At 36.8% G+C, this 27,227-nt stretch overlaps 1 protein-coding gene across 1 annotated transcript in view; it reads left to right on the top strand.

Annotated features, from left to right (window-relative positions):
- The window catches only part of MAD1L1 (mitotic arrest deficient 1 like 1), a 4,750,917-nt gene that overhangs the window by 1,858,641 nt on the left and 2,865,049 nt on the right, over positions 1-27,227 (top strand). The window contains exon 12 of the mRNA XM_044089554.1: positions 25,446-25,586. Within this exon, the coding sequence (XP_043945489.1) occupies positions 25,446-25,586 (141 nt within the window). The remainder of the gene's footprint in view (positions 1-25,445; positions 25,587-27,227) is intronic.

The raw sequence follows: 27,227 nt of genomic DNA, 5'->3' as shown, positions 1-27,227 counted from the left end.
ACTGACTCTTCCTCCTTTCGAACCAGCAGCAACAGCAGAATTACAATACTTATCCTGGAAGACTGCTTTCCTGCTGGCAATAACGTCAGCAAGAAGGGTCTCTGAACTACAGGCATTAATGGCAGTGCAACCCTTCCTGATCTTCCATCAAGATAGAGTGTCCATGAGAACAAATCCTACATTTATGCCTAAGGTGGTATCCAGAGTCTCTTTAAATCAGGCTATCCACCTTCCTACTTTCTTCCCCAACCCACAGAACAGGGGAGAAAGGCTCTTACATGCCTTGGATGTACACAGACAATTACGCTACTACCTGGACAGGACAAAAAACAATAGAAAAACTAACCAGCTTCTGGTAGCATATGCAACAGGAAAGGAAGGAAAACCAATTTCTAAACAGACAATCTCCAAATGGATAGGAAATTGCATTAGATTTTGTTACTCCTACCATGGAAAGAAAACTCCAGAGAACATCAGGCCTCACTCCACAAGGGCTACAGCCACTACCACAGCTTTCTTACGAGGAGTGGCTACCAAGGACATTATAGAGGCTGCTACTTGGACCTCCGTGCATACATTTGCCAAGCATTACAACTTACCTCTATACTCTAGATCCCGTGCTGGTTTTGCCACTGCTGTTTTGCAAGGGATCCTAACTACACCATAATCTATTCTCATTTCCTCCTCCCCTAGTTTAGCTATGGTATTCTACCCATTTGTAAAGACTGCAGATGCATCCTTGAAGGACATAGTACAGTTTTGTACCTACCATAAATGTAGATGTCCGAGAGGAATGAATCTGCAGTCAGGATTACCCACCCTCCTTCCCCTCTGAGGTACTCCTAGGGTATTTGCCAATCTTCAGCTAGCTTGGGGGGGATCTATTATGGTGTATTTGTTTGTATATATGTACATACATGCTTATTTTGTGTGTTTGTTCTCTACTATTTGGAATCTTTGGCATTTATCCAAATTTAGCCATCCAAGAGGGCACCTGGCATCTGGGGCAAGAAACACTGAGGAAAATGGCGTCGGCTGATGCCTTTATACCCGAATAACTGCCGCAATGACGTCGGGTGGAGTGCGACACCAGCCGAAGCCAGACCCAGACTTTGGAATCCGGCCGACCGAAGGGCTGCCTGACGACAGGACAACCCATTTGTAAAGACTGCAGATGCATTCCTGTCGGACATCTACATTTATGGTAGGTACAAAACTGTACTTTTGTCATGGTGTGAACCACAATCACTGGTATGTATCTGTGAACTCAGGAGATAAGCAGACACAGACAGTTTACCCTGAGTCTACTGTGGCTTTTGAAATTCAGCTGTAGGAAGACGGTCTGAGAGCATTGTAATGAATGCACCTGCACCTCATTCACAGGAGCTCCTTCAGCAGGAGCTTGGCACTTCCTGTTTTTCACTGAGATCAAACGCATCCAATATAGGGAACTGAAAAATGTTCCTCCTGGTTATACAGTATTTTGCTCACACCCGTGGTACACAGAAACTTCTGTTTTTCTATGAGGATCATAACAAAAGTGCTGAATTTATCTTTAAAAAAATAAAGGACATCCTTATGCAGAAAGGACTAAAAGTACAAAATTTGTTTAGCTGTGCTGCAGACAGTGCCTCAGATAATTATGGAAAACACAGGTCTGTCCTTAAACATCTGAAAGGTGAGGTGCATCACATCATTGCAGAAAACTGTGCCATGAAATACATAACTGTGCAAAATGAGCAAGCAAGGCCCTTGCAGGGTTTGATGTCTGATGTGGAGCTATGTGTTTTGAAAGTGCACAGTGAGTTTTTAGATATCTCCAAAAAAAAAAAAAATACTGGCACTGTTGAAGGACTTTTATTCTTTCCTAGAACAAAATTTTAAGGCGGTAATGTGGGATGTTGTCAAAAGTTGTCTGTGTTTGCTCCAGCTGTGGCAAGACTGGAAGAATGCTGGCCCTCTATTAAAAGTTAGTTTATTAGTCAAGAGCCTGAGGAGTGTCACCCCATTATCTGGAGATTTGTAGAGGCTGATGAGGATGGCATCCTTGAGAATATCTCTGAGGCAGAGTGCTACATACATTTCATGCACTACATCCTGTAAATATTCCACACGTCTTTAGCAAGATTTGAAAGTTATACACTCTCTCAGCCCCAGAGTTGTACACAGTGATGATGAGTTTTAGAGATGAGTCACCGAGAAGGCTAAATGATCAGTTCTGTGATGTAAAAGCTTCATGTGCGGTAAAGTACTTTCTTACCTGCAGAAATGGTTTGACTTTGATACTAGCCACTTTAAAGCTATGTAGGCCCTCAGCCTATAACTTGGTCAGAACTGTGTACAGTTGCAGATGTTTCATACTTGATGTGGACATTGAAGCACTTAAAGTACTGCACTTTAACTGCTGTGATCACTTGGTAACTTTTAGTGAAGATCTAAACTGCAAGATGCTTCACAGACTGGTGCATTTTGCCCTTTCATCCCCCTCTCCCAGCAATTGCTTTGTGGCAAGGGTCTGTTCCACTTATGGGGGGAATACATGGACTGATATAAGAAACAGAATGTTAGTATCTCTTGTCAAGGCTGAGTTGCAGGTCAAGTTTAATTTCTGAGTTCACAATTTCATACATTTGTAAAAGATAACCAGACATTGCTAGAGGCTGTCAGATTAAACACAAAATATAGTTTCAGATCAGGGCTGCCAGATTTCTTACGGGACAGGTAGGGACAAAAAAAAAAAAAGGTCCTTCACACTAAAAAGGTCTTTAATGTGGAACACCTTGCAGTTCTGCATTAAACACAAGTAGCTCTGTTTTGTGATTTTTTTTTTTTTTGATTGGCTTGTATACTGGCATACAGGCCAATCAAAAAAAACAAAAACAAAGCGGAGGCGGTTTCTCTGGGATTTTAACCGGGAGTGTGAGACTCTGGATTGGACTGCTGATCCCAGGACAGTCCCGCTCAAATAGGGATGTCTGGCAACCCTGCTTCGGATATAAGCAATGATTGTAGCAAGTGGCCTGCTGTTGCTGAAAAACTTCCATTATATTTAAAATTGTAACAAGACCATGATTTGTTTAGTTTTTCTATAAAATTAGTAGTTTGAACATGATTTTAAATTTAGTTTTCCCATGCTTGTTTATCTTTCGTCCTGCAAAGTGTGGTGCTATTTGGATGTAAAATTGGTGTAGTAAAGCGTTAATGGACTTCTTTAAATAAATTACTTCCAAATAAAGTTGTTTATTTTTCTGATTCATTCTGTATTTCCTGCATATAGTAACTGCATATGGTATTCAAGACTTGTGCCGATGGGTGTAATTAGCCGAAAGGAGGTGTGGTTACAAAAGGGAATGGGTGTGATGACATTATGCATGGGTGGGGTTTGTCTGTCGGAAAGGCACTATGAAAGAGTGACAATCCTATCAGAAAGTGACTTCTGTGCTGGGTGATAGACCACATTATTGTAGTTTTGATAGACTTGATTACTCTAGAAGTGGTTCATAATCCGTTGCAAGTGGATAGCAAACTGTGTCTTAAGGTGTTGTTTCCCTTGCCGTTTCTGTCATTGGTTGTGAAAAAAAATATATGGTGACTTCAGAAAAAGAGAATGAAATATGGTGACAAAATTCTAGCAAAAATATTTAGGTAAAAGAAGAACTGCAGCAATCATTAGGTGACAAGGAGTATATTGTGCTTTATGATAGAATGTTTTCTTGTATCTAGTCAGGGTTTACTTAGCCAGAGCAAGCATTTTTTTTTTATTTTTGGGAGTTATGGAACAGAAAGACACTATCTTTAGTGGTGAACTGCAGTCTTCACATCTTTGTGTATTTAGGAGAGCAGGCTGGTGCTTGTTAAAGCTACATCATATTGGCCTGATATGCTTTTGAATTCCACACTACTCTCCCTGTTTTTAAGCTTTGGGAGCAATTGTGGACTGGGGCTTTTAAACTTAAATGCATTATGTGAAACCTTTTTGTCACAGAAATTTTTTAAGCCATTGTGCCGAGATAAGTTTTATTGTTTAGGGTTAACTTGCTTGTCCTGTGATGCGTTAACAGTGGAACAGTTGTGAATATTTTTGTAGTCCTGTCTGCAAGTGTTACCAGCAGTTCTCTAGCTTGATCCTTAATGCTTTTTCTCAGAGTCTTCTGCTTTCTTCAGTTTAACATTGGTGTAAGTGTAGCTCTGTCATCTTCTAGTGTACCTTTGTTTCTAGTAGTACAAGTCATAGAAATAGTTAATTCAAGAAATTAACAGTTAATTCAAGAAATTAACAGTTAATTCAAACAGAAACCTTGTATGCATCAAAGTAAAGGATTACTTGCCTATACTGAGCTTTCTCCTTTTGTTAAATTGTTTAACTTGAGAGAAGAGATGCCTTTCTTTGTATATGCTTTTTATGATAAGCTAGTTAGAAAGACTCAGTTTTTTTAAGAATCTGCAAAATCATTAATAATCATCGCTTTGGCAGCTGTGACATTGCTGTTTTCATCTACCCACAGATATGCTGATGTAGGAGAGAGACCACAGGAACAGGTTTACTACAGGTGATTAAGTGCTCCAATGTGAGCAGTTTCATAATAAAAAGCTTTGTAAATGTTTTAAGAATATGCACACATAATTTTACTGACTTTTCCGCTGACGTAAGTTGAGGGATAATGTGGAGTGTCTTGATAGACTTTAATAGACGGGGACCCATGCATGCATTATGTATCCATTAAAGTCTGTACACACACTTGTATATACACTGCCTACATTGACATCACTGAGGGTAAAGTTCAGTTAACTTTTCGATGATTATAAGTTGGGAATTTTTTTTTTCAAAGGAGAATTTAACTTTAAACTTGGTTCCGTAAAGCAGGCAGAAATGAGAAGAAAACACTGGACCACATGCCGTGGTGCATAAAATAAAATTGTTATACAACACTGTTTCTTTTTCTGACTATGATATAATACTAATGCTTTATCTTTGGAATTTCTCTCTGTGTGTGCGTACTAACTGCTGAACTGTATTTCACTACAATGGCAGAAGCCCTGCATAGTCTATTCTTTCACAGATTATAAGAATCCAGGAATCTAATGTGTTAGACAGTATTTTTAGGGCATCTGGAAATTTGCTTTATTCCTGCTTGGGCCTAATTGTATGGCCAGTTTATTTGTTAGCAAACAATGCAGTCATCTGAGCATGTCTGCTTTCAGACAGTAAAATGGTGATAAATCAGCAACTCCAGTGACAGGTAATGCTTAACATTTTTATTTTCTTGACATAGTAAGCATCGACTAGAACCTTCTTCCTGCCCTGATTTTAGTTAACAGCCTTGTTTTCACATGTGTGCATGTTAGTGGTCTTTTGTAGTTTCAGCTGATAATGGCTGAACCTTGTTATTTGTGCATTGGTATTACTTTGTCAAGTCATTTAGGAGATATTTCTGGCTGAAATACTTTGCGTCTTCATGTCTTATCTAGATTACAGTAATTCAGTTCCTTGTGGTCTCTCAAACTTTTCTAGTGGAACTCTTATTTGTTATAGGCAGTTTGGATAAATTGCAGTCATGTGGATCTGCAGAAAAGAGTGCAAAATAAATGCCGATAATTTTTGTGCACTCTGCATGAAAGATTGGTCACCTGCATGTACTGAATGATGATAAGCAAAATGACTGGAAATTATTTCTCTTTCCTTCTCTTGCTTGAAATATCTTGCTCCTTGTGTAGATTCTAGATATATTGCTGTATGCATCTATGTATTTTCTTGACCTGTATGTCTGGGAACTATTTTTTTGAACATTTTTGGCACTTTGCCTTGTTGGTCTTTACTTGTCCAGTACTACTGCAGTTGGATATTAATATCTAGAGAATGGGAATAGAAATGTTGACAGATATGTCATCATCGGTGTGTAAAGTGACACTGCCTTTCCATTCTCATTAGAAATTCCTGAGTATGCTGCAGAACTCTGCTTCTTTTTTAAGAATTTCTGAGGATATCCACCACCCAAGCTGCACTATCATTTGCTTTATTTTCCTACTGAGGATACAGATCCAATTTCAAAACTGTGCATATCTAGGCTTTTTTGTTTTTGATGTCCTCCTTGATTACTGTGTCTGACAGAGGACCTTAGCAGAACTAAACTTACTGATTTTGAACTTCTGAACATTAATAAACAGAACAGTTGCAGTTTTGTGAATGCATTTGACCTTTAAATACTTTGCATTTTTGGAATTGTTGCAACTGTAACACTTCTTAGAACCAGAACTGAAATTTCAGACCATGTGTGAAAAGTTTATCTCCTTCAATGATTTTATGATTTTTAACCCAGTAACTCATTTACTGTCCTTCAACAAGCTACACTTCTTGTTGTTAAAACGTTTTATCATTGTACTTGGCAGAACAGAGCTTGGGACAAGTTCACTAAAACTTTTTTTTTTTTTTTTTTTAAATAATATCCTATTCTCTCTAATCTTTTTCTGCTGCCATCTACAAAATAATAAAACGTTCAACCTGAAAAATGAAAGTACGCCCTTTTACCTAGCTCTGTTTTAGTGACATGACTGACTTCTAGAAAAACATTGCTGGACTGTAGAGCTGGCACATGGTATTTAGCTCTTTAGAATTATCTAATGCTGTTGTCTCCGCGGTGGTGGTGCTGCAGTAACGTTGTCACCTCACAGTAAGATGCTGTCCGGTTCGATTCTCATCTAGAGCGTCTTCTGCGTGGAGATATGCGTGAATGGGCGCACCTTCGTTGAAGGTTATGCGTCAGGACTGGTAACTCAGCACGTAAAAATCAACTACCAATCATTAGCGGACCGGAGTTCCGCTGTGGCGACCCCTAACCAGGAAAAGTCGAAAGACACAACAACAAGTATTATCTAATGCTGCTAGATTTTTAGTATAATTTACCACTGAAAAGGTGTACAACGTTTCTTTAAATGTGATGTGTAGACGTTGAACTCTCGAGTTCAAGCACTGACTTAATAGTCAAGAGGCAGATGACTGTGCTACACCAGAGGCCCAAGTTTAACAAGTCCATTTTATTGACAGGCTGACAGCAAAGTAAAGGGATACATTTCTGTAGGACTGTTTGCAAATCCTTACATGAGCAGGTTCACAAATCTATACAAAAAGCTGAAGATAACATGCAGATGTAGGACAGAAGCTGTGACAGTTACATACCTTACAGATAGCAGTAATGTACTTATATCTGAGGGACATAGTAGAGGACTTCCAAGATGGTTGCACAATGAGTAACAGCTCAGTTCTAGCTCTCCCAATGTGAAAACAGTAGCTCAGCAGAGAAGACCAGTAGACTTTTGTGTTTCTGGGTAAATTTTAGTAATTGGCTAGTAAGAGCACTGCCTGGATGCAGAAAAAAGAAATACAGGAGACATGAAAGAAAATCGACTACAAAAGGTGAGGAAAAACACTGGGAGAAGTTCTGCAGCTGTTCATCACAAAGCATTGTAAGTTTTAGACTTGACTACCAGTAATCTAGAGGAAAGTATAAGACAACAGCTCACAGACCTGGTTAAAATAAACAAAACATTGATGGAGTATATCAGCTCAAACAATAAAAGGCTTGAAAAAAATGAAGAAGCTATAAACAGATATTCAGTTGAGATGATAAAACTGGAAAAATCAGAGGTCAAAATGAAGAAAATGCTGGCTGAATACGAGACTGTTCAAGAAGGGGATGTTTAAAAAAATAATAGAATTAGAGGACAGAGCACGTAGGGAAAACCCTGAGATTTTCAGCTGTACCGGAGAAGCTGGAAGGAACAGACTGTATTAATTTTTTGAAAGCACACATATGCCACTACACTGGTGTTCCAGAGCAGGAGTTGTTAGTTGAAAGGGCACATTGTGTGTATGCTCCAAACCTGGTTATGAGAAAGTAACCAGTACCTTTAACAGTAAAGATGCAATCCTTCCAGCAGAAGGAGATGGTTCTGACAAAACTGTGGCAGAAGGACAAAGTACTACAAGTGACAGCAGTGTATTTGTGGAGAATGATAAGTCATTGTAAACCAGGCAGAAGAGGAATAGATTTATTTCACTATTCGGAGAATGTCGAGAAGCAGGCTTGAGATTTCAAACTGCTGTACCAAGCTGTACTCAAAATATTCTTCCCTGGAGGGACATCATCATTTTTGATGAAATACATGCTAAGGAGGAAATACAAAAGTTTGTCCAACAGAAAGTGAACTGTGAAACAGAAGGAGATTCTGCTCCTTGTAGTTCTGGTAGTAAAGACCACAGAGAGACTGTGCCAGTAAAACCTGTTCCAGTGTTTCAATGGAAAATGCTGGAGAGAAGGAAGGGAGCATGAGAGTTGACGAGAAGAATCAAGAGCATTTTGGAAATGCAGTGACAGGACTTTGGAGATGGAAATGAACAGGAATAAAACCAGTAACTTGGAAAATGACATGTGAGATTACAAAGCAAAATTTATATTAGTGAAATATGATAGAAAAAAGAAAATCTGGAAATACGAGACTTTTTTGGACTTTGGACTTCTGGGAAACACTAAAGCATGTGCCCTACTTCATGTCATTAATATTCGGAAAAATACTTCGGGGTGTGGGGAAGAGGAAGGAGAAAGTTAATTGTAAGTAAAGCAAAATTCTTTCTTAATAGTACTATTTTTATAGTGCATGATATTTTTTGCATGCTATAGTTTTCTCAGTTATTTTAAGTGTAATGGGGATACTATTGTAAACTGGTGTTGCTGCTTTTTTTTCCCTTCTCCTATCTTTTCTGTTTGTTCAGTTTTAAGAAATGTAGGCACTGCTATATCAAAAAAAAAAAAAAGAAAAGTTTGGTTAGAAGAGCATGACAAAAGGAAAAACTAACATGATTTTTCCTATTCTCTCTCAGTGGGGTAACTGGATTTGGGGCCTTTGGCTTGATCTGGTAACAAGTTTTAAGAGTATGCAAGTAAATGAAAAATAATATTTAATATTATAAGGCTTTTTCTAGAAAATAAATATATGCTTAGTAGCAATTCTGTATCTGGTCTTCAGGTCTCCATAGAGACAATCTGATAGTGAAATTGGCTAGAAAAAAAAAAAGAAATTGGCTAGGCGATAGTGTTCTCTGAAAGCATTCAGGTGTTTTCCCAGCCGGGAGAGCTATAATGGTAAGACAAAACCAGACAGCACTTCATAGAAGCACAGGCTGCACCATGCATCTTAGCATGGATAACCTTTCTTGTAGGTTAACTCAAGTCTGCTGAGTGTGGCTGTCAGTTTGGGACATTTGTTCCTGTTCGGAGGGTAAACCTTCAATATTTGAAGATGTACATAGTTTTTTGTGTTAGTATTAAGTTAGTATGTTTTAGGGGGTATTGGGTGAGTTGATGTTTTGTTTTAGGGCTTTCAGTAAAACAAAAACATTTTGTAAGATGTGACATAAGCTCAAATGGATATGACAAGAAACAAATGTATAAAAGTTCAACGTGCCAAACAGTGAATGCATACAACACAAAGGCTGGAACTAGACATTTAACAAAAAAGATGTTATACATAAAAGGTGGGAATAATAACTTTTTAATACAGTGATGCATTCTGCAATGTCTTTAAATGCCAATGGTCTCACAGATAAACACAAGAAAGAAAGAAAAGTGAATTATATTAAAATGTAGAATACAAATAGCTATGCTACAGGAGACACTTGGAAAGAACTGAACGTGTGAATTTGATAAGATGTTTTTAGGATGATTATTCAATGGAATTCTTGGGACAAAGGAAAGGAGGCATACTTGTATTAATTGCTAGAGGAGCTCCAACAGTGATAGAAGAGGGTAAAAAAGATAATGGTAGATTTGAGGTGCTAAGGGGATACTGAGATGGGAGGTGGATTACAGTAGCATGCATTTATATTCCAACTAAAACTGCTATAATCAGCTTTCAGCAAGGAATATTGCTTGTATAGGTGGGGACTGGAATTTGATTTACAGCAGTGAAGATGAATGGGGGAGGGGCAGAAGGGAAAGCATAACAAAGAGGGTAGATTTTTGAAGAAAGTTATGAAAATGTTTACATGAAAGATGTAAATTCAGTAATCTGGGTTCGAAGTGAATTTACATATTATTCCCCAAGATACAAAAACTGGGCTAGGCTAGACAATTTTCATTTCACAGAAACATGAGCATTTATTTGAAGGTCTTGATAAGCATCTAATAACTATTTCAGATCATGCACCAATAATAAGTAAAATAAAAACACAAGGTAATGAAATAAAAATGAGGCACTGGCTCATTCCCACCTATCTGTTGAAAAGAGAGAGAGGTTTAAGGAATGGTAGTAGAAATTATTCAGCAACAATTAGAGAAGATAGATTTTTTTTTCTTATTATGTCTTTTTCTTAAAATATAGCTGGGGAGAGGGATATAATTAAAGAAGAGTTTAAAAAAATAGGGTGGAAGTAAAAGAAATGGAGATATGGTTAAGAAGTAACAAGAATTATTTAGAGGGAGTGACAAATGTTAAACTATTGCATAATAGGGAGAGACTTACAGAACAAGAAAAGGAACAACTGCAGAAAATTAGGGATTACCTTGATAATATGCATGGGTTTAGAATTATTGCTGTTAAGCAACTATTTTTTTTTTTTGATAACTGGAGAGTACAAAAACTTTTAGCACAACAACTCAGGCAACTGAAAGTAGAAGGGGCTGTCGCCAAGCTTAGGGTGCCTATAAAAGGAAGGTAACGAGATCCTGAAGAGGTTTTAGAAATATTATGGAAATTCTGTGAAAGTCTATAACACAGAGAGAAATATGGAAATCAAGAAAAGGTACAAATGAAAATGTTTATGGAAGAATTAGATATGCCAAGGTTAGAGGTAGATGAAGCTCAATTACTAACAGGATAGGAGGAGATGAGATATAAATGGTGATGTATAACCAGTCTGTACGAAAATCCTCAGGAATATGTGGTATTCCTGTGGAAGTTTGGAAGCTAGGAAGGAAGAAGCTGATAATGATCTAGAAGGTTTTGTTTTACAGTATTTTAAGAGAAGTACCAACATCCTGGAAGAAAGTAGTGGTAGCTGTAATAACTAGAGGGTAAAGATCCATCAGACGTGGCTTCATACAGGCTCATTTCAATACAAAGCCATTATTATGTCTTTGTGTATAATGGCAAAAGTGATGCCAAGATTAATAGATATGGATCAGTGTAGTTTTATGGAGGGGAGGCAAACATTTGACAACATTAATAGAACATTGATGATGCAGGGGGAAGCAGAATGTATGAAAATAGGACTGTTGTTGGTGGGTCTTGATGTAGGGAAAGCATTTGACAGAGTAAGCTAGGAAGTTAGCAGGGCAGTGGAAGGATTTGCATTCCCTGATAAAATTTTAAGGTTGATTAGAAAGATATATGAGGTATCGGAGGTGAAAATTAAAGTGAGCGGGTCTTCTCTGATAATCTCTGCTTGAGCAGAGGAACCAGGCAGGGCATCTTCTTTCCCCTTTGTTATTTGCATTATATTTAGAACCACTGGCAAAGAAAATAAGGGACTCAGAAATTCAAGGATATAATTGGTATGATAGTCGTAAAAAGCTGGCTGTATTTGCAGATGATGTTATCTTATACTTGACAAAACCAGAAAAGGACATTACAGTGTTGTGGAGCATTTTCAGACCATTTCAAATAATTTCAAATGCAAAATGAATGAAGCTAAAACAAAGGCAGTAGCAGTAAATGATGTACTCACACAAGAATTGGTTCAGTAATATCCATATTTCTGGGGACATGATACATTAAGCATTTAGGAGTATGGATTAAAATGATTCTGGTGTGGCAGTTAAGGATATGTGGGAATAGACTAAACAAAAGATAATACAAACACTGAAAAAATGGAAGCTCTGTGATAAGGATATGAATAGTAAGATACAAGTTACAAGCAGTTAAAATGTTTTTAGCCCCTTAAGTCTTGTACACAGGTCAGGCATATTTTTATCAACTAGAGGAGAAGTTGTGGATAGCAATTAATAAAGAGCTGAATGATTTTATCTGGGAGGGGGAGACAGCAAGAGTCAAGTGAGATAAGATGATTCGTTAATAGAACAAGGCAGATTGGGATTACCCAATCTGAAGGGGTATTTCAGAGCAACACAGTTAAGTGTCATGTACATTGTAACCCATACCTAAACTATAATTCAGAGTGGGAAGGGATGGTGATGAAACGGGGGGAAGCTCAAGAAACAAGGAGAGACTGGATTTTTGATGCAGGTCTTTAAGGAGAATAATAATCATACAAAATATTATATTCATAAAGTAGTAGAAAGTATTCTAAGAACTAAGCCAACACGGGAATGGAGAAGGGAGATTTTACTGATAAGGATGACTCCAATTAGGGATACAGACAACAGGCAAGAGGGGGCTGGACTTTATTGTAGAAAACTGGCAAAGGAGCCAAGGTATTGGGAGAAAACTAGAGAGGGAAATGTAATAGAATGGGAATATGCCAAAAATGTATTTGGACTGTGAGTTAGAGATTGCCTTCCCTGTCGAGGATTGATATCAGAGTATCGGCAAAGAGAGTGAAAGAGCAGCACTTGTAGAGTTTTTAGTAGAATCTAGAATGAAAGCTGCCATTAAAAAAGGACTAATTAGCAGAGCATGTAAAATACTGCATGACAACTATAAGAATCTATCAGAGGAGGTTAGGATTGGGAAGAGAGACTGGAAAAGCAGTTCACAACGAAATAATGGGGGATGTATGTATGCCTCCTAAATATGCAACAAAATATAGAGGATTTATGATTTTTGCTTGGAAATGTTTACATATATTTTTATACCCCAAGTAGACTTCATAGAATTTTTCCTTGGGTAGACAGCAAATGTTGGAGGTGTGATGGGGAAGAAAGAGGAAATTGGGAACATATTTTCTGAGAGTGTAATGAGTTGCCAGACTTTAAAGATTTCCTGCAGACTACTCTGTCAGAGATGCTGGGTGAGCAAATTTATGTAACTAGGGGAATGACTTTTTCTGAGCTACGATACAGCATCAGACTTTGCCATAGAAATGCCTTGCTGAGTCTTATTATGTTTGCCGCTAAAAAAAGCAATTACTAGAAAATGGAAATCAAAGTCAAAACCAACTGTACTAGGAAGTACTGACTATAGTAACAGAGATAAAATGACTGGAACTGGGTTCTTTAGAAAAGGGTAGGAACAAATTGCATAGGAAAATTTTTGAATTATGGGAACTATTCATACACGGGAGGAATGAGGTTAAAAGAAGGCAGGACTTGATTGAGCTGTGTAATGTTTGACAGTGATAGGGTAGATTATAAGTGATGTATAATGTTTGCAACAAAAATTATGTAAATATTGGTTGTGATGTAAAATACTTGTAACTGGGATTGTGTCAATATGGTTTGTTTTAATTTATATAAAAATATGATTGCCCGTGTTATAAGTGATAATTTAATAAAGATGTTTCTTTAAAAAAAATACTGATACATTAGAAGCTGTGCAAATATTGCAATTTGCAAGTAGTCAGAAAGCATTAGAAACATAAACCCCAAAGATTTACTGAAAATGACAAAGAATGACTACATGGGGTCATTCAGTACCAACTGTTAAGAAAGCAGAAATAAAAACAATAAAAAAGCCAGATGTAGTTAAAGAAAAGAAGGCAAAAGTTAGTTATTGAACTAGTCATACTCCACGACTAGTTTCCTGCATTCCGAGAGACCTAAAATTATGAAATGCCAAAGCATGCAAACAGAATTAAGCAGCACGGAGCAAAGATGCACAGATTTTGCTTGCAGTACTGAGAGCAACTGGCTTGATGTAAGAAGAATTATTATTTCTCATAATAATTGAATATTCTTGGAGTAGTATTAAAAAATATTAAAAATTTTTTAAATTTTCTATGTCTAAAAAGTTGTCAATAATCCTAAGGAAGTGATGTAATGGCACTGAATATATTTAAATGGTTTGGTGCCTTTTATTTTATAACTTCCTCTGAAGAAGCTACCTATTGAGTGTGGCGAAAATGCTGTTTTTTCTGTAATAAAGTTGCGTTAAGGATTATTGTGCTGTGGGTCTTTTCAGCGTTCCAAGTCTACTTTCATCAGTTTGTTTTTCGTACTTTTTTTGGCTGGTTTAGTTTGTGTATGGCTTCAGAACGTGTGTCGAGTCCTGCTAGCCCGAATATTTTTGGGACCAACACTCCCGACAACTTGGACATCTCTTCATTACTTTTAGCGGTCTCACAGAGATTGGACTCGCTAAATGCACGCTTGGACTGCATTGAAAGGAACTGTCCTAATCTCACATTTAACCCACTAGACGGTGATTCTGCCGTATCTAGGAATGATTCTGCACTGAGAGTTTCGCAGAGTACCATCCCAGCGGCTCAACCAGTTAGAGCCACTGCAGCAACGGCTTCAACAACGAACATTCAGAGTAATGAACTAGCTGCTTCTTCCGCTAGTTCTAGTGTACCGAAAGGACAGGATGCACTTATTGGTGGGCCATTATTAACAGATTGGATTCATAATACAGGTGACTTTTTTACTTTTATTAAACCTTTGCAAAATGTCCCACCGGTGCCAGATTCCAACGTTGCTGATGAACGTTCTGATTCTATCGTTGACAAACTGAAGTTACTGGACAGTAAAACATTCAAACTCAGGAAGCTGCAGCTTGAAGTAGCTTACTTCAAGCAATGTTTGAATGAGGACTTAATTCCGAAAGGTTTAAGGAGTAATTTCTCACCATCTAATCTTATTACCGATAAAGACTTCCTTATTGATCTAAGAGTACTTTTTCAAAAGCAGGGTGCTCAATTAATTGAATTGTTAATTAAGTATTATACTATTAACATTGATAAATTGATCAAGGAAGTTTGTTTACTTGATGAAGAGATTAAGCTTGGGTCTAATTTTTTTAAATTTAAATTTGACCACACTCGTATTTTTTCAAGTATAGACACATATTTGGTAAAGATTAAATCTAACAAATCTAAAAAGCTTTATAGGGATAGACAAGCGTACCAAGAAGATAAGGCTTATCCAAAGCTTGTCTACAACTACAGTGTCAAAGGTAACAATATTCTTCCTGATGAAATTAATGGTGATGTCATTCCCATTACACCTATTGTGAATGTTGGGAACCCTTTGCCTGAAGGGGAAAATGGTCCTAGGAGGAGTAATAGGAATAGGAACAAATATGGGAACCAAGAGACATCTAGTGGGTCCCCTAGTAATGGTAATGCAACTAACACTGACACTAACCCTAATCAAGCTTTTTTAGGGAACCGGAACAATTCGACATACAAGAGGGGGAACAAGAATCTGAATCGATAACCCCACTAGTAACAAGTACCACTAGAGGTGATTTTCCTATCATTTTACAAAATGAACGGGGAGATTTTTCCATTTACAATTTCACTTCCTTAGTATTAGAACCGGAATTGATTGAACTTTTAGCCTTAGGTAATACATTCGTTCCGTCTAGGAGATGTGATGTAGCTAAGGTTTTGATAGATTTAAAATGTTATGTGAGAAAATTAAACCTGAATCTGTTGTTCAATGATTCAACAGGAAGTTTTATAAATAGTTTAAGACTTCCCAGTGTCTTTAATCCACCCTTGCACGTTGCGTTACGCATGTTTGAAAGCTCTTGTGAACTTGACATTAGATATATGGATAAAGAACATTTGTCAATGACTAACAAATTCAACATAACAAAGGAGCAGCTACTTGCCCTTAATAGGTTACGTGACTCCTCAGTTAGAATTATTAAACCGGATAAGGGGGGCGGGTTAGTTATTTTTGAACAGACTGAATACGTCGAAAGAATGCTTATAGTTCTTAATTCCCCAGCATATGAAATCTCCTCACGTAATGAGATGAATGGTTGTGTTAATAAACTTAGAGGGTATTTCAGGGACCTTTTTATTGAAGGGAGAATCGATTTGGATTTGCTGAAATATATTGACATCATACAGCCGAAGGTCCCTGTCATGTTTGGGATACCCAAGGTTCATAAAAATCTAGAGGATCCACCAATGAGAGCAGTGGTCGATGGTAGGTCTTCGATATCTTACCCCTGCACTAAATATATAGATTTTGTGCTCTCAAAATACCTGAAGTTGATCCCAAGCATTTGCAAAGACTCTTGGTCTTTTTTATCAAATATTAATAACATCTGTTGGGAAGATACTTTTAACTTCCTCACAATCGACGTTGTTGATTTGTATACCTCCATTCCGCATGAAGAGACTACAGAATGGGTGGGTTTGCTCCTAGCTGAATTGGAGGCTCCTAGAATAGAAATTGATAACATCACAGAGCTATTAGATATTGTTTTGTCTTCAAACTTCTTCACCTTTGAAAATGAATTTTACATTCAAAAACAAGGAATCGCGATGGGGTCCCCTTGTGGGGCCAGTGTAGCAAACATTTTCATGGCCCACTGGGAAAAGCATTTTGTTTTTAACCACCCAGTGTGGAAAGAAAAAATAGGTTACTGCACCCGTTTCCTTGACAATGTTTTTATTCTTTTCAGAGGGGATGTTACACTGGCACAATCATTTTTGGACTACCTTAACCAAACGACTTCTTTTCTAAAATTTACGTATAGATTTGCCAGCGAGGAGATTGACTATCTTGATGTCAGGTTGAAAAAAGATCCATGCACTTCTAAGCTAAAGTCCACTATTTTCAGAAAGGATACTTATGTTAATTCCTTCCTGCACTACACTAGCTCCCACCCTTTTAAATTAAAAAGGGCCATTGTGAAAGGACAATTGGTGAGGGCAGTAAGAATGTGTAGTGATTTAGTGGATTTTACATCAGAATGTGCTTTTTTGAAAGAGTTGTTCACTAACAGGGGTTACCCCCAGAACTTAATTGATGAATTGGTCTGTGAGGTTGAATTTAAGAGAACAAAAGGCTTTTATAAGCCACTGCTTGATAGTGTACAAGTGGACACTTTTAAGATGATGAATGTTCTTGATACCTTTACTTCTTCCTCTATTGCGAGTACTACTGTTACTACATCTGAAATGAATACATTACGTTACCCAAGTAGTTTTATTACTACTTTCAATTTAAATTCTAGCTTAATTGCAGGAATTATTATTAAGAATTGGCATTTCATTTCTAGTAGCCCCTTATTATTGGATAAACTTGGGGCAAAACCGCATATAGTATACAAAAGAGGAAGTAATATTAAAGAAATACTACAGAGGGGTCCAGGAAATAATACTTTTATTAGAGTTAGGGGTTCTTTCCCATGTGGGTTATGCAGCTGGTGTAAGGTCATAAAGACGGGTAGCTCTTTCTGTATAGGGCAAAGAAAATATGATATCAAATTTAAGATTAACTGTGACACTAAATCAATTGTTTATGTGGCATTTTGCGTTTGCTGTCCAGCGTTCTATGTCAGAAAGACCGACAGGAAATTTAAAGAACGCATTTACCAGCATTGTTATGCCATCAGAAACAACAAATGCGAAAATGCGTTAGCAAAGCATGTTGTAACTAATCCAGGTCACAGTTTTCGTTTTATGGGTATAGATCATATACCCATTACTATTAGAGGTGGACCAATTTCTTTATTATTAGAGAATTGTGAACTGGTGTGGCATCTTAAGTTAGATGCCTTCAACACACCCGGTCTTAACGAATGCTGTAATATAGCACCAGTTCTAAAATACAAATCTTATTTGAGATAAAATATGTTTCCACCTTTGGTTGTTGTTATTATTATTCCATGTCATGGTTTGATGAGCGTTTTTATTGATTTATTTTATTTTATTGATTTTTTAGTTCCAGTTTCTGGAACATTTATACATATATATATATATATATATATATATATTTGTTAATATATGCATTTATTTAATCTTAATATAACTTATCAAATACTTTTATTTAAAAAAATTTTTCATATACAAAAATTTTCTTAAAAGATGTTTTTGCATATATTATATATTATATTAAACAGTGGGTTAAGTTTAATATATTCATTTTCTAGTTATATATACAAATTGCTGCTGCATACTGTACTAACGGATTGTTAAAGAGCTATTTCTGTATGTACTTTTGTTATTATATCCATTCTCTCTGTTCTGTAGTTGTAGCGACTTTTCCATTGTCGCATGTGTAAGCATTTTGTATAAGTATTTGATTTTTAAAATTATAAAAAATTTTTAAAATTTTCTATGTCTAAAAAGTTGTCAATAATCCTAAGGAAGTGATGTAATGGCACTGAATATATTTAAATGGTTTGGCGCCTTTTATTTTATAACTTCCTCTGAAGAAGCTACCTATTGAGTGTGGCGAAAACGCTGTTTTTTCTATAATAAAGTTGCATTAAGGATTATTGTGCTGTGGGTCTTTTCAGCGTTCCAAGTCTACTTTCATCAGTATGCAAACAGAATTAAGCAGCACGGAGCAAAGATGCACAGATTTTGCTTGCAGTACTGAGAGCAACTGGCTTGATGTAAGAAAAATTATTATTTCTCATAATAATTGAATATTCTGAGAGTAGAGTTAAGTACAGTTAACTCCTGTGAACTGCGTACATTGCTAGTAGTGAGAGGTGCATTGCTGGTAAATATAAAAGACTGAAAGAATACTGAATTCCTAGTACTTAACTCTGCCATAACTTAGCAATAAGGTCCATTCCTGTCAAGGCATTAAAAATCCTAAGCATTTAACACAATGAGAAAAGGGGATTAAAGATCTTCTATCCTGTGGTGTAGAGGGGTATAGTGCCCATTTGAGTGTTAATATATTTTTAAAACAAGTTTTTACCCTCCCCCCTTGACCATCTAGCTCTTATCCTTTATCTGACCATTTTTCTCAGCCTTAGTTACACTTTGACACAAGAAGAAGCAGGTGGTAGCTAGAAACCATAACTTAATTTTTTTTTAGCTATAACATCTTCCCCTCTGGCTAGAAAGTGCTGTACAATGCCTAACACATTGTGTTTTCTGCAGATGTGAGCTTCTAAACAGCTTTGGTAGTAGCTGTTTATTTGACATTTGTTGACCGGGATAGTCCGACTGGGCTATAGCCCTTTTTCAGCAGAGGCCTGGGGAGAAAACTCCACAGTACAAAAATGTTTGTGATTTCCTTGGAACTCTCAAGCTCCCTTGCCACTAGTGTGAGAGATGCAGTCCTGTGTCTTCTCCTAGGTTGAAGACATTGTGCTGCAAAAGCAACAGTGTCTTCCCACCAATGGGTAAAGTAATATTGGCAGCTGATCTCCATCCCATACTGTCTCCTCAAGCATATGGGCCACTCTTTGAAACTGAGTTGTCTGAGGCATAATAGAGCTAAAATTTACTTAAATGCTACTTTATAGATCTTCCAGTTTACACAATATAACAACATGCTAATGCTTAGACTGCACCAGCATGGTCTTGAAACTTTGTACAAGGTAGTTGAGGTACTAAAACTGAGTCTAAATTACTAATATAATTTTCAGATATGCAAAGATTTCTTACTGGTTCCATCATTTTTGACCTTAAAGATCTTCAACTTTGCTTAACGCTTCCCTCTTCTCCAGAAATTTGTTTCTTTTTTATCCTGATGATACTGTACTTTGAGTACTAACCACTTTTCAGTTTGTCTATTCAAGATCTCTTTTCTCTTTTTCTGTTTCTGACAATACAATGACTTATCAAGCTGGTGGATCTCTGGGATCTTGACTGTAATGTCCATCAGACAGTGCAACTCTGTAATTTTGTGCTGCAATGAACTTTTGAACTTAAATGAGGATAAATTCATCAAAATGTTATTCTTGGCTCACTGGCCCACATTATTAGCTAATGCCTGTGATTTTAGAACATCTAGCTTCTTCTTGTACCCTAGCATCTCAAAATTGTTGATCCAGTTGTCTGTGCCGTTTACTAAGTAAACTTTTACAAATACCTAGATGTTTAGCTTGACATTTCTTTAACCTTCTACTTTCACTTTGATACTACCATTGCTAATGTCTCAGTCAAGTAAAAGTAGCATGCAGGCTTTCCAGATGTGTAATCCCATAAGTGGAGGAACTTCTTGACAACAGTACACTTCTCAACTAAACATTTGTCCCCTAGTTCCACTAGCTAATCCTGGCAACACTTTAACACTTCAAATGACCCTTAACAAAATGTGGCATTTTGTATATCTTTTGGACTTGTGAATCTACCACTGATCCTTACTAAACTCAAGAAATATTCTCCATATCCCAAAGGACCACATCCCTATTTGTGACAACCATCTACAAATGCATTTCTAGTCTGCTTCACTTTTCTCATATCTTTGTTTATTAAGAGGACATTTCTGTGGATTAAAATCATTACGTATTCCCCCTATTTATTTCTTACTCTGCAGCTACTGAGAGCCTTTCGTACTTTCATAATGTTACCCTTTTCTTGTGGAACTATTAATAATGTTAATGTTCCTACTACTTTCTCAAGAAAAGCACTTCTTACTTAACAGAATCGTATCACTACAGATCACTTTGTCTCCCCATTTAAACTTCTTTGCTATTTTTCCTTCTAAATTGTGTTCCTGGCATTCTCATTCTAGCTGTTTGATAACCCCCCTAATTTCCTTTCTGCAGTTCCTTTAATCTCATATTAAGTACTAATACTTCATGTTTGATGTGCATATTTTCTTTCATGAGCGGCATTTTTATTATCTGTGCCTTTGTCCTTCTTAAGACTCGCAGCTGTATTGCTGCAGCATTCCATGAAGCTTTGGTGAGGTGTAATAAGCATTGCCAAGAACTTTATTTCTCTCACCATTCTTGTATTTCACATCCTGTATCAGCACTGGAGTTTATCTGCATTATGTATCACTCTCATTGACTGTTTCTCTTCAGAAATCTTCAGTAATTTTTTTTACTGTATTTTGTGTATTTTATTCTACTTGAATATCAGAACTTATACTTGTTTCATATTTTATCTTTTACTTCTTTTATTCAAAATGGAGATCAAAGAGTTTAACAAACAAGAGAAATGTTAAGTGGGTAAAAATTAAAGATGAATTTTCAAAAGGGGACATCAGAAAATGCAATTCTAGTTGAATATTAATTTTGAGGAAAATGTAGTAGGTCCATAAGTTCTTGGGTAGTTAATAGGCCTGCAATCCAGGAGACCATTAATGAGCTTAACCAAAACTCCAAATTTCCCCACTGTTATGTAAAGTGACTTGCTCACGGTCCTACAGCAGGCAAATGAAGGCTGACAGAATCAAATCCTGTACCAGAGGAAATTGTTTATTAGTAGCTCATAGTCTTAATGACTTTGCATCTCTATTTTTGGGAATTATTTTTCAGAAATAAGAAAACTCGTACGTGATATTGCTGAAAACAAAGTACCTTAATACCACCTTTATCTCTACCTATGTTGGGTTCAAGGGCATCACTGGTGGAAGAACCTAGCACGTTAGCAGTGCCCTATTTTGAAACTGCAGTAATTTTTTTTCACAAATGCCTATTTCAATATAAAAATTAAAGTTCACTTACCAAGATCCCAGGTATAATTTCTTATAGTATCAGTAGCTATCACAGCGGTGTAACATTAAGTTTTGTAACCACAGGTATTATAAAAATAAATATCAGACTACATTTTAAAAACAGAATGCTACAAATCATACTGAAAGTTTGCCTTGGGTAAATTAATAATTGCTGAAGAATAATACCCGTGTGTCTGTAGGATTCCCAGTGATATTACTTAAAAACAAGGCAAGTGTAACAATAGTGAATCCACTTGGCACATGGCTTTACAGCTGATGAGGAATGTGATATCCACTTATTACTGATCTCCTTACACTGCTTTATACTCTTTGTAAGGTTCTCCTTGTCTTCTCTTACTTGCATAATGTTATGCATATTACTTCTTGTGGGAGGCTACCTCTGTTTAAGTTTTCTTGAAATTCCTGTTTTTTTTTTTTTTTTTTTTTTTTTTTATGAGATGTAATATGGGCCTATCTACTTGCTCAAGGTTACCTTCCAAATCTAGTGAGACAAAAAGTAGTGAAAGACCTAGTGGTGTCTTATCTGGCCAAATCATGTAAAATGACCCCTGTATATCCCTATGAAGAGCCGCCCCTTCTGACACAGATGGCAATTGATCACCCAAAATAGTCTTCTCACTGAGCCAACAGCTTTATTGTATCCCAGGGAATGTCAGAACTTAACTAAAGAAGTACAAAACCATTTAAAAAGACACTGCCATTCAATGACTTCACCTTGTCTACAATGAAGGGGTGTCTTTAAAGACAAATCTTTCATGTCAAAATTGCATCAGTGGTTGCTCTTAGTCAGATGATTAATCTTCCAGTGTTTTACCCAAACTACTAGAATTCTTTGCATGTACTTGGACATGCATGAGAAGTCAGATTTTATGACAGAAAGGATAATGAATTCAGAACGTCTATCTTTTTATTACCTTAAGGAAAGGAAAAAGTCCAAATGGTCAGTAAGGGGACTTCATCTAAAGGTCTGGCTAACTATATTGCCTTTCTTGCTTAACAAATACAAGACAATACAAGTGGCTGAAAAGGGTCTAAGGGTCTTAGTCACTTACCTGACTAACCTGTAAATAGCATCTAAGAGCTCAGTTTGCTGTGACAGCATTGTATACTGCTTCTTTGTGAACTATTTTTGAACAAAATTGAGAAGCAGCAGTATGGCCATCTGAACACTGTTGTATTATTCTAATATCAGTGATGCATTTTATTTACAAATCCCTGTGAAAGTGAGAATGGGCTTGAAGAACTGATAAAAGCTCATAGCAATGCTGACTATATAGAATGTCTTGCACACCAAGCAAGGTTCCATGGGACACTGGCAGTCCATCATTATCTGCCTTCGTAGTGAAAAAAGAAAAGTAATAAAAATTCTTGCTGTGAAACAGATGCTTACTGATTTACTCTTACAGTGTTCTTTCCTCAAAGTTCTGTTATGGTAGATAGGCGTACACCCAACTGTATTTAACCTTTCTTGCTGCTTGTTTTGACTATGCTTAAAGTCAGCAATGTATTTGTAATTTATATTTCAACTCTCAAAGAATTCTGTTTGTTAAAATTTTGCATTATAATTTGTACCCTTTTTCTCATGTAGCAAAAGATCAAATAAAATATAATAGTATGGAAGTGCATTAGGGGAATATTGTAACTGCTTTCTTAGAAGAAATAAGCTTTTTTGTATGAAGCAGATTTGCACAATAGATGGTGTTGGTGGGGAATCTGTGGTTTTCAGATAAATGACACTGGAGGTTAGGTGAGAAGGAAGCAGACAAAGCACAGTGTCATTTAAAGCAGAGGGAAACAAGGAAAGGAGCTGAAGAAAAAAAGACTTTGAAAGGAGCTGCTGTGTGGAGGATTAGGGTAGGCCAGTATGTCCAACCTGAATGTTGGCCTACTCCTTACCACCCAACTCTGAACATAGGGCAACAAATGGGATGAACAGGAACCTCAGACAGGAATGAATGGATCTTAATAATCTCAACTAGCCTAGAAGCGTTTGCCTGTCCCCTCTTAACAGAACAAATGGGATAGTTGGTAAAGGTAGCAGAGCCATCAAGAGCAGGTTCATTGGAGGAGTAAAAATGAAAAAATAACCACAATAGAGTGAAGTTCAAATTCAGGTTCATGGACGCATGTTCTCCATCTCCATGCTAAGCTATATCTCCAGTAGTTTCGCAGTGATAAAATAATTCTTTTGTTTTCACACACACTACCTTCCACTCCCCTCTCCAGAAATAACCACAATCCAGCATTTACCATGCAGCTGTTTGACTGTGATGAGAGTCGAAAAATAATGGCACACAATACATTTCAGCATTTTGCTCTTAGTCACATGCACTGCCAATCCCTATGAAGTCATGGTTACAGTGATCAGTGATCAAGAATATGCCTCTGCTTTCAAACACAATCTGACACCCTCTCATTAACCAGAAAAATAACCACATTATTGTTGTTCTTGACAATGTCACTTTACAAAGATGATATCTGATATCCTGTCAGGAGCAGCCTTTGTTCTTCTTTGTTAAATTCTCTGTACCCCAGTCACCATTTGAAAAAACTGAAGCATGGATCATTGCTGTTCACAGTTATGCTGTTAAATCTGCCTCTAGTTTTATCTAGCATTTGTTTAGTTACTTTTTTAATGAGCAAAATATAACCATCCTTAAAAATAGAAACCTCCGTTTTCCTCTGGAAATCTTTAGTCAAATTACCAGAGATATTAGCATCTGATGTTGGCGATTATCGCAATGCATAGAGTGACTAGCTTTTTGCCTGTTACTAATTGAGAGGGGAAGGAAGTGAGACTGCATGCTTATCAGCATCCTAATATCCCACTTCTTGGTTCATTGTTCGTTCTTTTTTAACTTTGGGAAAATTATTTCATTAGTTCATTGCTTATATTGATGATGATATTCCTGCAATGTTCTGAGCGCAGGAAAGTGTGTTTTTTTTTTTTTTTAATTATACAAATATTATTTGTAAAGTATGGGTAACAATCTTATCTCATCATCTGCATTTATGGCCGTGTCCACTGGTGCTGTGGTAACTCAACACCAGTTTACAGTGTGGGTATGTAATATTAGAAAGCATGCATAATGCCTTACTACTCTGTTACTTTTAGTGTTCTGTTTGTGACCAATGTTTTATTTCTTTGTATGGATTATTGATGTGTGTCTGTAGAAATGGCAGCATGGGTTGTTGTATTATTTGAACTGTGAAAGCATAGATATTGGCTTGGATCTAGGACTGTTGAACGGAATTTCAACAGTCCGAATCCAACTTACCTGAACACACTTTAACGAAAGTGCTTTTACCGAAAAAGCATTTTCGTTGAAGTGTGTTAAAAACAAAACATTAAAAAACAATGAAAAAGCATTTATGCAGGGGGGCAAGCCCCCCTGCACCCCCACCACCCTACTTTATTATTCTCACTCTGAGATTGCACTACAGTGGGGAAAAGGGAAAAATTCCCTTAACCGCACCATAGTACGATCTCTGCAACAGTCACTCCCCCACAACTCCCTCTACCTCCAGGCATACTTAGGTAAAAGTGCTTCTTCGGTGAAAAGCACTTTCACGTAAGTATGCACGGCTTTTACAGATTCAGTGAAACTGCCGTTAGCTCATTAGTCCCAGACCCACTGGCTTATATGAGCTTGAACATATGGCTGTCCATTTACTCTTTTATTTAATATTGTGAGGCTAAATAAAAACAATACTAGATAAATAAGATGCTACCATACGTGAGGGCGAAAACTGTAGAGCCAAATGTTTTTGTATTATTTTTCTTATTCTGTTGTAAGAACTCTGCTATAGCTTGCTGCAAAAAGTAGAACGTTAGTCAAGTTGGAGGGGCTGTCTTTCAGAAATAGCAGATTTCATCAACTTTGTGTTAAATTATCATTTAGTATTACATCATCTATGATCTACTTTTTTTGTTTACAACAGGAGCGTGATGGGATGAGAGCAATCTTGCAGTCCTATGACAGTGAGCTGAATGGCTCTGATTACTCTCCGCAGCTCATTTGCCGTGCTCAGGAGGCTGAAGAGATGGTGCTGAAGGTTCAGACTCACAATTCAGAGTTGGAAGTAAGACATGTTGCCATTCATACAAATTGACTAAGAATATTGTCAGTTGAGGAAATTGAGTGCTACTCTTTTTCTTGTATTTTCTGTTTTCATACAGTCAAACACCAACTGTGAACCTGCTGGAGTCCCTATGGAAAGCCATTACAGAGTAGTAGATGGCAGAGTCCCTAATGTTCTTGATAAAGACCCTGAGTTATTGAAAGTAATTAAGGAGGATGTCCATAACAAGGCATCACAGCATGATTAGGTCTAGAGCAAGCAAAGAGTGTACGGTGTATTATTTACCTTCCATAAGCTTCAGTCAGAGTTGCTGGCTGACCTCCTGCATAATATGAGTTACAGTCTGGATGCTTAAAGGAGTCCACCTGTAAAGAGGTTTTGAGGATTGAGTATATCCTTCTTTATAGGAAACCTGTTTTACTAGAGAAATTCAGATATGATTCTTAAAGAACTAGCTATTAGAGGTATATTTCAGTATTAAGAAAACAACGGAACAAATGCGAGCTGTGGATGTCAAACAGAACAAGAAAGTGGCAGCTTACACAACACGCTCACTGCCTCCGCTCTCAGCAAAGCTCAGCTTACACCAGGCAGTCAATAGTAGTAAATCACAAAGTAAACGAAGATCCAAACTTCTTTTAATGTAAAAGGTTTAGCGCTTTCACTTGCGTGAGGCAAGCTTCATCAGAACACATAAAACTTCCACCATTCAGATGAATCATTTGTTTGCCCAGTGTAAAGCACATTTTATATTTAAAGAGTCATTCAGACCTGGAAATGTTTCTGAGTTCAGCAGTAATTGCCATCTAAGTTCTTTTAGCTCCAATAATGTTTCACAATCACCAAAGAATTGTCCCACTTGCTCTAAAATAATAAGCTTAAAACCTGTAAAATTATTACATAGCATGCTATGTTTTCCCAGTGCATTACTGCAGTCTGAATGTCTTATAGCTGACAAATGCTCCTTCACTCTGTCTGACAATCTTCTGATTGTTTTACCCACATAAAACGCCGTGCAGGAGTTGCAAATAGCAGCGTATACTACGAACGTCGAGTGACAGTCAAAATGATTCATCTAAATGGTGGAAGTAGTAGTCACTGTGAATATTATTCACAATTCTCTACTGTATGAATATGTATTTGCTTTAACAGGGTATTGGCTTGCATGGAGCTTGGACATGACATCATTGGTTTAAACATTATTGGGTCTTATTCATTACATACAGCTTTCTATAGGCTATTCAACAAAAGTTAGTATACCATTGGTTGTTTTATTCTGTTTAAGTAGTAATTGTTTAGTTAATGAGAATGACATCATGACTAATTTAAATTATTTCTGTGAGCACTCTATTTATACTGAATGTATTAAACAAGTAGTATGAGTTCTGAAGAAGTTCCTGACAGCATTAAAGGAATGAAAGCGCTAAACCACAGTCCGGTCTCGGTGTTTTATTTTTTATGTTAGTAGTTTATAATAGTTTTTATTAGAGCAAAAAGTTTTTATTTATAATGTACAATAATTACTTTGGTTGCTTTTAGTTTTTCGGTTTTCTTTTTGATATATATATATATATATATATATATATATATATATATATATATATGTGTGTGTGTGTGTGTGTGTAGGTATATATATATATT

This window comes from Protopterus annectens, chromosome 12.part0, assembly GCF_019279795.1.
Source record: "Protopterus annectens isolate FY-2018-M chromosome 12.part0, PAN1.0, whole genome shotgun sequence".
NCBI classification, from domain to species: Eukaryota; Metazoa; Chordata; order Ceratodontiformes; family Protopteridae; genus Protopterus; species Protopterus annectens.
Note: the sequence above shows the minus strand (reverse complement) of the source record. Positions and strands in the feature narration are given on the sequence as shown.